This window comes from Macrobrachium nipponense, chromosome 35 (genome assembly GCF_015104395.2).
Source record: "Macrobrachium nipponense isolate FS-2020 chromosome 35, ASM1510439v2, whole genome shotgun sequence".
NCBI lineage: Eukaryota > Metazoa > Arthropoda > Malacostraca > Decapoda > Palaemonidae > Macrobrachium > Macrobrachium nipponense.
In genome coordinates, this window is record NC_061096.1 from 38,922,182 (window position 1) to 38,937,705 (window position 15,524).

At 40.2% G+C, this 15,524-nt stretch overlaps 1 protein-coding gene across 10 annotated transcripts in view; it reads left to right on the forward strand.

Annotated features, from left to right (window-relative positions):
• Window positions 1-15,524, forward strand: part of LOC135208657 (phosphatase and actin regulator 2-like) — an 862,479-nt gene that overhangs the window by 322,853 nt on the left and 524,102 nt on the right. For 9 of the 10 annotated variants that reach the window (XM_064241063.1, XM_064241074.1, XM_064241069.1 and 6 more), the window contains exon 2: window positions 14,110-15,407. In XM_064241063.1, coding sequence (XP_064097133.1) covers window positions 14,321-15,407 — 1,087 coding nt within the window. In that variant the 5' untranslated portion in view covers window positions 14,110-14,320. The remainder of the gene's footprint in view (window positions 1-14,109; window positions 15,408-15,524) is intronic. The other variant, XM_064241064.1, reaches the window with a different exon arrangement.

A 15,524-nucleotide genomic window follows, 5' to 3' on the forward strand; every position in this document is an offset into this window, starting at 1 on the left:
TGGTTTTGAATCATCCGTGCGTGGGTTTGAACCATCCGTTTGTGTATGGTTGAATCACCCGTGTATGAGTTCGAATCATCCTTGTGTGGGGGGGCGAATCATTTGTGTGTGGGTTTGAGTCATGCATGTGTGCTTTCAAATCATCCATGTGTGGTTTCGTTTCGAATGATCCGTGTGTGGGGTCGAACCATCCTCATGTGGGTTCGAATCATCCGTTTATTCGTCCGAATTATCCTTGTTTGGGGCCGAATCATCCGTGCGTTGGATCGAACCATCTGTATGTAGGTTCGAATCATCCATTTATGTGTTCATATCATCTGTTTATGGGCTCAGATCATCCGTTTATGAGTTCGAATCATCCTTGTATGGAGTCGAATCATCCGTGTGTGGTTTTGTTTCAAATATTCTGTATTTGGGGTCAAACTATCCGCATGTGGGTTCGAATCATCCATTTATGGGTTCGAGTCATCCTCGTGTGGTTTTGAATCATCCGTGTATGGGTTCGAATCTTAGTACAGGAAAAATCAAACACAAATATTTATTTTTAAAAATATTGTGAAAATCGAGAGGTTAAGCAGTAGTGATTCAGGATATCAAAACAGTAAGTTTTTAATGAATTTATCTATAAGATTCTATGCATTACAAGATTGTTTAGAGTAACCGTCCATCTCGTTATCAGTTGCTCATATTCATCATTTTATCTTTATTTCAACGAGGATAAACAACTTGTTTACGACTCGCGGTAGAGGATATCATGCATGCAAGGTCAATTCGGGTAAATTTGGTCATTCAAAAGGTCAAGGTGAATTTTGGTATGGTCGTGTTTATATTTGTTATGTTGAAGATTTTTTCTTTTATAATCCGGATTTTGAGATTCCTTATTGCTAGTTTTTTTTTTTTATTGTCCATGCTTAATCTATTTTTATTCTGTGTTACATTTTCTTTTTTTGAAAATGTGGATTTTGCCAGTCCTTAACTGCTGTTTTTTTATTTTTTATTTTACTTGTTTTTTTTTTTTTATTTTACTTTCCTCATGTTTACGCTATATTATTATTCTGTTGCACATTTTTTTGTAATCCGATTTTTACGATTCCGTAACTGCTTTTTTTTTTATTCATGAAATTTATAAAACCGGTGGTCTCTTCATGTAATATTCTACTGTATTGTTATTCTGAGGCGAGTTTTAAATGGGGGGGGGGGGGGGGAGGGGGCGTTTTTTTTTTTTTTTTTTTTTTTTTTTTTTTTTTTTTTTTTTTTTTTTTTTCATTATTTTGGTCTGCTGGTGTTGAAATTGTTACTCTGAGGCTCGTTTGATTTATAATGTGGATTTTGCAATTCCTTAAGTGATAGGTTTTTATTTCTGTTTCATTTTAAAAATGTATATTTTACACTGCTCCTGTTATTTTCCATTTTTTAGTTCCGCGCTGGACGAGTGGTTTTCGCGCTCGGCTGCCAGTTCGGTGGTCCGAAGTTCAAATCCCGGCTCGGCCAGCGCGGAATCAGAGGAATTTATTTCTGGTGATAGAAATTCATTTCTCGATATAGTGTGGTTCGGATCCCACAATAAGCTGTAGGTCCCGTTGCTAGGTGACCAATTGGTTCCTAGCCACGTAAAAATATCTAATCCTTCGGGCCAGCCCTAGGGGAGCTGTTAATCAGCTCAGTGGTCTGGTAAAACTAAGATATACTCTTAACTCTCTCCATTCTTTAAAAAATGTATAATTTGCACTGCTCTTATTTCTATTGTTAGCCAGACGTGTTTATTATATATTATATATATATATTATATATATATATGATATATTATACTATATATTCCGGAATTGCTATTCCCATCTCCAACTGTTAATGTTTTTTTCGGATGTGATCAGTTTTTCTTAAGTTGAATTTGGGTTTAAAGTAAAGTAATGTAAGTTTTCATGCTGCAAACTTCGATAAATTGAATTCCATATCATAAGTTCTATTGCTGTCTATGCAAGTAATTGCAAGGCAAGGCTAATTACTGTTGTTTTTGACAGTATGGGTACGCGAGGTGTGTGCACTTCAAATGAGTTGCAATTGTTATACCGGTAGCTGTTGTTTACATTTATAGACTGGGGCCACAACAAATTCTTTTTATCTTAATCCCTTCTTTTTATGTGTGTTTATAATAATAATAATCCAGGTAGCACTGAACTTAAACATTTTAGGTACGAAATATACCTCGCTTAAATATGATACATATGCAGATTTGTTTAGATTTAGGCTTCTTTTTACATTAGATTTATATAATATATCATGAATCTCTGGGAATATTCTCTGGGAATTGCAGGTTTGTCAGGTTAATGGAGCGGGTTTAAGTAGTTGTTAAAGACCGTACTCTTTTGAGAGAGAGAGAGAGAGAGAGAGAGAGAGAGAGAGAGAGAGAGAGAGAGATTTTGCTTACTTTTTTACCTCTTCTTGTACTTTTTTGCCTCTTCTTGCCAACTTTTGATGGAAATTCAATTACTGGAGAAACGTTTTTGTCTTGATACTAACAAGATTAGGGATTACCAAATTGCGCTGGGTCTTCACGGGGAAAGAAAGGCATTCAAAGAAAAGAATGATAACTTCTGAAACTCTCTCTTTTAGGCAACAATAAAGATGCAGATGACTTTGGTTTTCACAGTGGAAAGTCAAGATGTGTGGGCATCTCAAATCAATATGGCGTCTCTGGGGTGATGATTCAATAATGTCCGCCTGAGGAACCTTAGAGTAGTCACAAATTTAGACTAGTAGTCTGAGGACATGCTTACCAGTACATGAAACTTTGAATATCATAAATCAGGTCATAAACTGACATGTGAAAAATAGAACAGAAAATAAAGACAAGGCATCCTGCGCAAGGAGGTCTTTTTACCAAAGATGCAACCTTTTTCATTGAAGACATTTCACCTCTCTCTCTCTCTCTCTCTCTCTCTTCTCTCTCTCTCTCTCTCTCTCTCTCTCTCTCTCTCTCTCTCTCTCTCTCTCGGTTGATTAACTGATCACGGCGATTCAGTAATGTTAATCATTTAGAGACTTCCAATGAATTTGAATAACCACTACACCAAAAAAAAAAAGTAGGTCCATCATTTCTCCCTTTGAATATTATGTATATTACTTGACACACACACACACACACACACACACACACACACACACACACACACACACACACGGGGAAACACACACACACACACACACACACACCCCGTCGCAATGACCCCCTCTTCCTTGACTATGCGAGTGTTGTCGTGTTTTAAGAGCATTTTCGAATGCTGCTGCATTCATCCGAGGTCGATATTCGCCCGGCTATTCATTATCCGGGAAAGTTCCACTCTCGGCTTTCTATTGAACTGGAGTCATTATTTGCAGCCACTGAGGCGCATCAGATGAGATGTGGCTCTCTCCTCTCTCTCTCTCTCTCTCTTCTCTCTCTCTCTAAATTAGCGAGCCATTTGTTGCAGTTTTATTTGTAGCTTTATTTGTGTTATTTCACTTTTATGACCCGGTCGGGCCTTCCTCGTATTTCATGAGTTGTGTCGATGGGGAGAGAGAGAGAGAGAGAGAGAGAGAGGAGAGAGAGAGAGAGAGAGAGAGAGAGAGAAATGAAATATGTCATTCAGAAAGGGTCTCACGTTTCCTTTAATTGCGAGCGTCTACGACACCAGCTGCTGTTAACTGCTGGAAAGCCCCCTACGAACGCCATTTCTTGTGAGATTAATTGCCTCGTTAGGAGCAGTTAAACCCGGAAGAATGATCTCCAAAGGTATTGACAGATCAACTCGTTCTTACAGTGACCTTCTGCTACCTCTTTCGAATGGGTGCCATAATGTTCTTTGGAAGCTTTAATTTCAAGTCAGTGGCTCCTTTGGTGGGCATGTTCCATAATAATCAAGGAGAAAGTATCACTCATTGACGTCGCAGTACCATGGGACACCAGAGTAGATGAGAAAAAAATATGAAAATTGTTAAGTATCAAGACCTGAAAATTGAAATAAGAAGGACATCGGATATGCCAGTGGAAATTGTACCCATAATCATAGGAGTACTAGGCACGATCCCAAGATCTCTGGAAAATAACCTAGAAATAATAATTTCCCTTTCTGGAAGAATTGTTTTACCTTATGTCATCTTTGGTATGTTGGTAATAAAGGAGATCAGGTTACCGTCTCCACGTCACTGGAGAGGTAACCTGAGGGTATTCCTTTGGTAAATAGAGAAATGATATTGAAGATGTACCTGAGGAGTAGGACTTTCTCAAAAGTAGAGAGGATTACCGAAAGGAGAGGATGTTTCCTGAGATAGTATTCTTGTTTGTAGAAAGATATTTGCGATGGCTTAGTATAATTGATTTTAGGTTACAAAGGGTCACGTGGATGTTGGAGTTGGCATGACAGTAGAAATTTTCTCCGAAACATGTAGCACTGGTATTAGCCCTCACACTGCTTGTGTGAGAGGGGGGTGTTGGAAATAGGAGGCCTTGATGTGGATTACAGGATGCTGGCCACCCATCGGAGGCTGTCCCTGAGTAAAGGATCGTACTGTTGGTGTTATAAGTCAAAAGATGTTTGAGAGTGTAGAGGAAGATACGTTTCAGAAGACGTTTTTCAGTGATGACAGATTGCTGGAAGCAGAAGAATTTTCTCTTACTATTATAGATTTTTATATCTTCTAAACTTATGTTCGGAACCTTGATGTAGAACGCATGTGCATTCTCGTATTCCAGCTGTAAGATATATTTTACGTAAAGTAGAAGTTTTTTCTTATGTTAGTTCCCAGATGGTATTTCAAGGCATTAGATTCTCATAAGCCAAGAAACCCTACTACTCTCTGCGAATCAGTATGTACTGCGGCTTTGTCCTGAATTGAAAGTGCTATTTAGCCTTTTAGCTATTCGGCTCTTTCTTCAGCTGTTCTTTGGAAGCTTGAATTTCAAGCCAATATCGCGGTGGACTCGTTCCTTGTGAATAGGGTTCGTCCTCTGAAGAATAATAATAATTCAACGGATAGGTAGATCTGAATGAGTTCTCTGATCCATGAACGTGTGGGTGTGTATAAATTATATACGGCGATATAAATAGTTCAGTTGTCATGCGGTTTTTATTTCATTCATTCTTGCGCTAAAATAGTATCAGCATCTCTTCTCTTCTTTCCATTTATAGCAAATCTCTCAATTGTGCTGAATATTTCTGCATTTGTTGTTGTTTTATTTAATTAACCTAGACCCTTTACTCTAAAAGCAACTTTACTCTGGATTTTATGCTCATCGTCTGGTTTTTGTGTTCGTTACTTAAGCTCAGCTGGATTCACGATTTTTTTTTTTTTAACGTTTATCTTTATTTTCATTCACCATCGTTCATACCTTTAATGATGTTGATAAAAATCACGATCTCGGTTTAGATTATGAAGTTTGTTACTTAAATTTCTGTATGCTTCCTTTTTCATGGCAACGTTGGATTACTATATTTTGTAGGAAAGAGTATTTACCTATGTCTTATCTAAAACTGAAGAAGAACACGTAAAAAGTACTGTTATTTCTGAGGCATAGTTGGTAATTAAATATCACGTTGGATTTCGTTACTCAGAGCAACCTCAGAGCGAATATTTGTCTTTGGCACCATCATTCGTCTACTTCATTGTACATACTTTTTAAAAAAGATTTCATAATTCATCCCTTGCATTCATATCTAAGATTATGCGGTACCCCATAGTATAAAATGTAAATGAATTTGTATCAGTCCTACTTTTTATAAAAAAAACATATATAGATGTGTTGATATTATTTAAAAAGAATATAAATAATGCACTACCATAAATACATGTTACAAAAGATTTTAACGCGGTTAGAATTTTATTTGTGGACACTCCATAAATTTAACGCGTTGGATGTCGTTAATGGAGAGTGAGATATAAATGCTGGCAGTGGTCATTTTCCCAACTATTTCGGAAAAGTAAGCCTTTGTGATTTTACACAGAATTTCAAAATACAATGGTATAGTTGGAAATCTTCGGTAAGATAGATTTGTTTTCTGTGTTTTGTTTTATATATTGATATGCTCGCATAGTTTATATACTATATATTAATAATCAATACTTATCATATGCAGTTGTTAATAATAAATACTTATAATATGCAGTTGTTAATAATAAATACTTATGATATGTGCCTCGTTGTCGAACTTCTCATTCCCAGATGCCTCTTATTCCTCTTACTGTGGGACTGTGGAGCGGTCTTCTCCTTGAGGATGTCTGGCAATTAGAATCCCTGAGGTTCAAAGGATGATGCGGTGCATTGCTATACCCTAAAGCCATTCTCCTTGCGCCTTTAAGAATGTATTACCATTTTTATCGGTATTTGTTAATTTTTTCATTTATCTTTATTTTCAAAAACTTAACTCATTTTTTTCTGTATTTGCTATTATTTTCTGTAATTTCTTTCAATTTTACACAGTATTCTTTGGAAGCGTGAATTCCATGTCAGTGGCCCCTTTAGGCCTGTTCCTTATGAGTATGGCTCATCTTCTGAATAATAATAATAATAATAATGATATAATAATAATAATAATAATAAGACGACAGGGAGGATGAGGTATCAAACAACGACACACGAAGAAACACCGACGAAGTAACAGAGAGGACGGAATGGGTAGAAAAGATTAGACAATGGATGGAGCCAGATACAGAGAGAACAAAGATCCCTCCATGAAAAGTCCTACAACAACCAAGAAATTGAGGGAGAAAACAAGTGAGGTCATGAAAATACTGGGGCATAATACAGACCACCAGTATCACAGAAACCAAATAAAACTTGACATATGTCAGGAGCAAGATTAGTAGCAGAACTGATGGGTTAATTCGAACACAACACCACCGCACAACCAACCCAACAGAACCAAAACAGCAACCTCCTTGGAAAAGGCGCCTGGAAAAGAAAGGGCAAATCATGGTGATGAGATTCTGACTTGAGTAAACTGAAAGGAGATGGCAGAAAAAGGCTAAGAAGCAAGAAAACAAGGGAGGACTCAACGAGAAATACAAAGTACAATGAGAGGGGATTAAACAACACAATAGAAGATGTAAAACAGAGGCTTAAGGCCAAAGCACATAGATCCAACGGTACATGAACAGGAATAAGGATACCAAAACAGAACAAACTATTCGGAACCAACCAGAAAAGACTATACAGCCAACTAAGAGGGGAGAACAACCACCCAAGAAATTCCTGAAGCCGAACCAAGTAAGAGACTCTGGGAAAACATTAATGGGTGGAGCAATCCGGTATGACACAAACAAACATGCAAACATGGCTCCAGGAAGTCAAGGAAGAAGAAACAGGGAGAATAAAACAAAGATTCACAGACATCACGACAGACACAGTCCAGACAAACCAACTAAAGAAAAGAAATGCCAAACTGGAAAGCCCCAGGTCCCGATGAGTCCATGGATACTGGCTCAAAACTTCAGGCCCTACACCCACGAAATAGCAGAACAACTCCAGCATTGTATCTCAAATCACCAAGCACCCAAATGGAATGACCACAGGAAGAACATCCTTAGTACAAAAAGACAAGAGTAAGGGAAATATAGCCAGTAACTACAGGCCTATCACCTGCCTACCATAATGTGGAAGTTACTAACAGGTATCATCAGTGAAAGGCTATACAACTACCTAGAGGAGACAAACACCATCCCCACAACACAGAAAGGCTGCAGAAGGAAGTGTAGGGGCACAAAAGACCAGCTCCTGAATAGACAAAAATGGTAATGGAAGAAACAGTAGGAGAAGGAAAACAAACCAACCTAAGCATGGCATGGATAGACTATAAGAAAGCCTTCGACATGATACCACACACATGGCTAATAGAATGCCTGAAAATATATGGGCAGAGGAAAATACCATCAGCTTCCTCAAAAAATTACAATGCGCAACTGGAATACAATACTTACAAGCTCTGGAATAAGACTAGCAGAGGTTAAATATCGGAGAGGGATCTTCCAGGGCGACTCACTGTCCCCACTACTCTTCGTAGTAGCCATGATTTCCCATGACAAAAGTACTACAGAAGATGGATGCCTGGGTACCAACTCAAGAAAAGAGGCAACACAGAATCAACCATCTGATGTTCATGGACGACATCAAGCTGTTATGGTAAGAGCATCAAGGAAATAGATAGCCTAATCCAGACTGTAAGGATTGTATCTGGGGACATCAGGATGGAGTTTGGAATAGAAAAATGCGCCTTAGTCAAACATACAAAAAGGCAAAGTAACGAGAACTGAAGGGATAAAGCTACCAGATGGGAGCAACATCAAACACATAGATGAGACAGGATACAAATACCTGGGGAATAATGGAAGGAGGAGGAGATATATAAAAACACCAAGAGATGAAGGACACGATCAGGAAAGAATATATGCAGAGACTCAAGCGATACTCAAGTCAAAACTCAACGCCGGAAATATGATAAAAGCCATAAACACATGGGCAGTGCCAGTAATCAGATACAGCGCAGGAATAGTGGAATGGACGAAGGCAGAACTCCGCAGCATAGATCAGAAAACCAGGAAACAAATGACAATACACAAAGCACTACACCAAGAGCAAATAGGGACAGACTATACATAACACGAAAGGAAGAGGAGGGAGAGGCTACTAAGTATAGAGGACTGCGTCAACATCGAAAACAGAGCACTGGGGCAGGCATATCTGAAAACCAGTGAAGACGAGTGGCTAAAGAGTGCATGGGAAGAAGGACTAATAAAAGCAGACGAAGACCCCAGAAATATACAGAGACAGGAGAAAGAACAGAAAGAACAGAGGAACTGGCACAACAAACCAATGCACGGACAATACATGAGACAGACTAAAGAACTAGCCAGCGATGACAATTGGCAATGGCTACAGAGGGGATGAGCTAAAGAAGGAAACTGAAGGAATGATAACAGCGGCACAAGATCAGGCCCTAAGAACCACCATATGTTCAAAGTACGATAGACGGAAATAACATCTCTCCCATATGTAGGAAGTGCAATACGAAAAGTGAAACAATAAATCACATAGCAAGTGAATGCCCGGCACTTGCACAGAACCAGTACAAAAAGAGGCATGATTCAGTAGCAAAAGCCCTCCATGGAGCCTGTGCAGGAAAATCAAGCGATACCTTGCCAGTAATAAGTAGGTACGAGCACCAACCTGAAGGAGTGATAGAAAACGATCAGGCAAAGATCCTCTGGGACTATGGTATCAGAACGGATAGGGTGAATACGTGCAAACACAGAACCAGACGTGACGTTGATTGACAAGGTCAAGAAGAAAGTATCACTCATTGATGTCGCAATACCATGGGACACCAGAAGTTGAAGAGAAAGAGAAAAGGGAAAAATTGATAAGTATCAAAGATCTGAAAATAGAATAAGAAGGATGTGGGATATGCCAGTGGAAATCGTACCCATAATCATAGGGATGCCATAGCACGAATCCCAAGATCCCTGAAAAGGAATCTAGAAAAAACTAGAGGCTGAAGTAGCTCCAGGACTCATGCAGAAGAGTGTGATCCTAGAAACGGCACACTAGTAAGAAGAGTGATGGACTCCTAAGGAGGCAGGATGCAACCCGGAACCCCACACTATAAATACCACCCAGTCGAATTGGAGGACTGTGATAGAGAAAAAAAAAAAAAAAAAAAAAAAAAAAAAAAAAAAAAAAAAAAAAAAAAAAAAAAAAAAAAAAAAAAAAATAATAATAATAATAATAAATAATAAAATAATAATAATGAACGCCATATTATCTGGAAGCTTGAATTTCAAGCCAGTGGCCTCTGTAGCCCTGTTCCATATGAATAGGCTTCATCATCTGAATAATAATAATAATAATGCTAATAATAATAATAATAGTACTTTGATATTGTATTAGGCCATAAATCTGAAAAGGAGAAGTGACAGCAGTGAAAATAGACTGCTTTATGGAAGTTAGTTCAGATCAGAAAATTCATCAGTGAGCCGACATCAAAACAGCCGATGAAGGCAAATATCGTTTGGTCAGTATATTTACCTTCGAGGAGTGTGTTCTGCGGAAGCCCTTTGATAAACTTTTAGTTCCCTATTCTCTTGATTAATTTAACAGTGAAACTTCTTTTGATAATTCTCAATTTTACGCGCGAGATGTTATTGACTCTTGAAAACCGATTGGGTGATGCTGCAATAACTTGAAATTTAATTCTGTTTATATGTATTATATTTTCACTATTGCCTGTTGTTGCGACTGAGGCATTGAAATTAGTTTTTCGTTTGAACGTCGTGCTTACAAATTTCGATTAATCACTATAACAATATTTGAATTAACTTTCCTCAGAATCATGTCTTAATGGGATTTACAGCTCTTCAGAAATAGCCTTATATTCATTGAACAAAACAAGTCAGTCCATTGAATAAACAGAGAAGGATTACTTTGAAAATATCCTAATATTGATTTGGTAAAACCAGTAAATCAATCTTTATGATATATGAAGAAAAATTACTGTGTAAATATTCTTATATTGCTTTGGTAAAACCTGTCAATCGATCTTAATGATTAATGGAGAAATATTACTTTGAAAATATCCTAATATTGATTTGGTAAAACCATTCAATCAATCTTTATGATATATGAAGAATGATTATTTTGTAAATATTCTTTTATTGATTTGGTAAAACCAGTGAATCAATCTTTATCATGAGTGGAGAAGGATTGCTTTGAAGATATCCTGTTATCAATTTAGCGAAACGAGTCAATCCCTTGATAAAATTAGTTCTTTATCAGAAGAATCAGTAGGCGGAGTGGTAAAATACTTTTAAAAAAACACCTTTAGAAAGAGTTATATCTTTAAGCAATGTTACAGAAGCATACATAGACATAGCTATAACCAAGCAGTTCTTCCGGGTATAGAAAGGACAAAGTTTGCGCGTCACATACGAACAGAACTTGAAACGTTTACAAGGGAATGTTTTAACTACCCCGAATAAGAAATATCCTCTCGAGTCGAGGTAATGGAACAGAACGGGAAAATGTTTCCAAGTACATGTTTCCAAGTAACGTTGCAGAAGACAAGGAGCGAGGAGAGATTTTTTTAAACCGACGTTTTTGTGTCAAAGGGGGAAATGAACGCGCGTAGGCGATATCGATCCGAGTTGGTGCCATCGCTCAAGACTCTGGGGAAGGTGCGTTAGGTTCAGGGGTTGTGTCTGTGTTTACAAAAACTCTCTCTCTCTCTCTCTCTCTCTCTCTCTCTCTCTCTCTCTGTGTGTGTGTGTGTGTGTGTGTGTGTGTGTGTATGTGTGTGTGTGTGTGGAAGTTAGGGTTAGCGAAGTCAATTGCATTTACATTTCTGGGAAGTTCTGGTAACGAAAGATCTCAAAGTATTCCAGCTTATAACTAACGCATAAATTCTCTCTCTCTCTCTCTCTCTCTCTCTCTCTCTCTCTCTCTCTCTCTCTCTCTCTCTCTCTTATTGTGATGGGTATGTATAGCAAAACCAGTTACTCTTACATCTCTGGGAAGTTCTGGTAACGAAAGGTCTTAAAGTGTTCCAGCTCATACCTAACTCCATAAATCTTCATAGGCAGCCTGAAGATCCATGTCATTGCTTTTTTCCACTTGACGTTTGTCTGCGGTTAGCGACGAGAGCCGTACTGTTCCCTGTATGTCATCAATTGTGTAGTTCCTTTTTGCCTTTTCCATAGATTCTCAAATTTTTATTCACCTGGATTCAGGCCACAATGTTTATTTTCTCACCATTTTATCAGTCACGGAACTCTTAACCTTCCCTCAGCCATTGTGACAACTATTCCTTTTGAAAATATTACCCTTTCCAGGACCTTACAACGTGTGGTGTCCTTTTCCTCTAGAAATTACCCATATCTTCAAATCTATTGCCCTTTCCAGGGCCCTGGAACATGTAGTATCCCTTTCCTCTTGAAATTGCCCATACTTTTGTACCTATTGCCCTTTCCAGGGCCCTGGAACATGTAGTATCCCTTTCTTCTAAAAATTACCCATATCTTTGAATCTATTGCTCATTCCAGGGCCCTGGAACATGTAGTATCCCTTTCCTCTTGAAATTGCCCATACCTTTGAATCTATTGCCCTTTCCAAGGCCCTGGAACAAGTACCATTCTTGACCACCGGAAATTGTACCCATTCCTTCGAAAGTATTGCCCTCACCAGGGCCCTGGAATGTGTACCATCCTGGACCACCAGAAATTGTACCCATAATGGAACGCGGAACTCGTACCCTATAGCCCACTGAGGCTGGAACGCATACCCTTTTGCAGCCCGTGGAATTCTTCCTTTAATTCATCATCGGTTGTGTATTTTCCCCCAAACTCTTCGTGGTTGGTTTGAGGTTCGTAGAGGGACGGGAGGAGGAGGAGGAGGAGGAGACTCTTCTCCTCTCACACCTTTAATATTTGTCGAAAATGGGTTTTATCGCCCAATGCTCCAAATGCTTCTCCTTCGTGTTTGTGTTGGCATTTTCCTTCCCCCTTTTTCCAGATTTTGAGGTTTATACTTTAGGCGTTTTCTTTGCGTGTTCGCTGTTGCGTCGTAAAATGGTTTAGTTTTGTAAAGATTACTCAGTGTGTTTTATCAGGTATACTTGTTTGCAGTTGAAGTGTATGTAATACACACACATGATATACGTATATGTATATTCACACACAACACACACAAATATATATATCTACTCAGCTGTAATGCGGTACCAGTGTTTGTTGAGGTAAAGAAACAGGGGCTTAGGCCTTAGAGCTAGTAGATTCGCCCCTAAAGACTCTGAGAAACCGTGTAAACGTGTCCATCTGGGACCACCATCTCTCTCTCTCTCTCTCTCTCTCTCTCTCTCTCTCTCTCTCTCTCTCTCTCTCTCTCTGCCTGTTTTGTTAATCCTCTACCTTATCTACCTTACTATTTACTGATGAAAGACATTGATACGTTTCCTTAAGATTGTATTGCTGCATCGTTAGTGGCGTTAACTTCCAAAGGCCTGATAAATGAAAGCATCTTTGACAATAAGCTACACGGTATGGATCACAATAACTTAGGGACCACATCTGTTGCGTGACGTAAAACATACTTTTTGTTATGCGCTTAAATGGCATCAGAACCTGAAACGTGTATTTAGACTTCAACTCTAATCCGAAATTCTGAGAGAGTGCATTGGAAGGTGATGGCTGAGCTTTTCATGAAGAAGAATAAATAAGACTGCTTTGTCCCCTATCGTTGGTTTTTAAACTCTCCCTGTCTGGTGATTAGACATTCTTTCCTTTTCTTTTTTATTACTTGCCATTTGGAATAATGATTTGTTTTCCACAAAAAAGAACGTTTGTCGGTAGAGGTACGGAACGTAAGACTTATGAATTCTTTTCCTGTTCTCAAAATTTTTGATGGCTATATTTTGTGAAGTAAGAATATTTTTCATTCATATCCGTTCTGCAAATGACAGTGCAGGGATTCTTGTATTGCAAATACTTACTTTGTGTCTTAAATCTTCTGTTTTTTTGTTTAAATGTATGTTCATTTATTCATGTGTTTATTTATTTATTTTCCTCCATGATTGACTGAAGTCTTGCACTTTGTCCCTTCTCTCGGCCAAAGGTGAAGATTGTTTTAAAGACGATGGTCTTGACAATGCAGTTCCATTTGTTTCCACTACTCTAATAATTAAGGTTTGGATGCTTTACATTTAAAACTAATGATAAATTGCCTTGTATTGTTGAGAATTGGTTCCAAAAGTTTGCTTTTTAGTTCCTCAATTATATTTCATTATTGGATAGGTTATTTATTTGCATGTATTCTACTAAAGTTGGTAAAGTTCCATAATCATATATCATTATTAATTAAGTTATTAATTTACGTGTATTGCGATATACTTAGTAATAAATAGAAATTATGGCTGGAAGGTGCATGAATAATTTTATTCAATAATTACTTTTAAACATTGCAGCTTGAACCGATGAAGCAATGAATAACTGCAGCTGAGCTTCTCTTCGTCATCCCTCATGTAGAACTGAATAACAAAAAAGTCATTCATTTCAGGGAGATTCCTTCTTCATCATTTTCGCTTTTATTTGCAGGGACCGATACCCATCATTGTGTACTGTATTTTTTTTTATTAGATGAATGAGAAAATGTAATGCCCAGGATTAATTTAATCGAGGTTGTGTAGTGGCAGTGAGGAGAGTGGTGCAGTGGTGGTTGGTGGTATTGGGGTGGGGGGAGTGCAGTGACCCACCACCACAGCCACCCACTGTGCCAGCGTGATGGTGCCGGCCGACGCTGGGGGTGATGACGAGGGCCTCTACCAGCCCCCCCGCCCGCCCTTGCCCGCCCCTCAACCTTATACTCACCCGAGACCCGTTCTTCCTGCAGCACCGCCCAGGCCAGCCCTCTCGCCCGCCCCCTCCCTCTCCCGCCTGGCTCAGCAGCAGTCCTCCTCACAAACAGCAACAACAACAGCAGCAGCAGCAGCAACAGCAGACTCAGGTCACCACCAGTTCGCAGCCTTCTTTGACAGGATTAGGCGGAAGTGTCACCGGCCTCTCGGGGATCTCGTGCGCGCCCCAACCATTGCCGGGCTTAGCTCAGGGGCCCCCTCCTCACTTTCTTACAGCTACCCCCCTCGTGGGATTGCCTTCGAGGGTGAATAGCACCCCTGCCCCCGTGCCCGCCGCCAGCTCAGTGGTCAGCGGGGCATCCGGAAGCGCTGTCACCCGCTACCCACCCTTTCAGCCCATTCCCGAATACCTGCCTCCTCCGAATCCTCGCATTGGCGCCGCCGGTCTCCCTCCCCCCGCCCTATGCCCTGACGACCTGCCCCCGCCTTCCTTTCTGCCTTCCTTGGCGCCACGGTCCCCTTTAGGTGGCACCGGCAGCCTCTCTTGCCCAACCAGTCTCAGTGAGCAGGCCGCTGCAGCCCCGCCGCCAGTGTCCCTCGTCTCCTCCAGCTACATCCCCGGCAGTGGCATTGTGCCCGGCCCTGGTTGCTGGTCTCTGCCGCGAGATCCTCACGGGGCGCCCATTATGGCCGGTGGCATCGCCCACGAGAGAGGGGCGTCAGCTCCCGCTGCTATGGTCGGAGGTCCTGGCGAAGAACTGAAAACTCGCTCTCTGCCCACCCGATGCCTGCACGGCGCCCGACCGCCCTTGATGGCTCGTCGGAACCTGGTGTTGTCCGACGGGGAGGGAGGAGGGCCAGGGTCGTCTTCCCTCCTGTGCGAGGAGGACGGATTCTACTTCAGCCAGCCCCTGATGGAGGAACACGAAGAGGATCTGTACGGATCGTCGGAGGACCTCTCGTCGGGATCGTCCATCCTCGAGAAGTTGATGGTCTGGGCTTACTACAACTCCGAGGGACAGCCCCAGGAACCACCAGGTAAAAAATGCATGATGGCGACGAACGACTTTGCCCAAAAGATTGATTGCGTTGCATGACCTCTGCTGCTGCGGCTGCCTGATTCTATTCTTAAACGTTGATGGTAAACGTGGCACG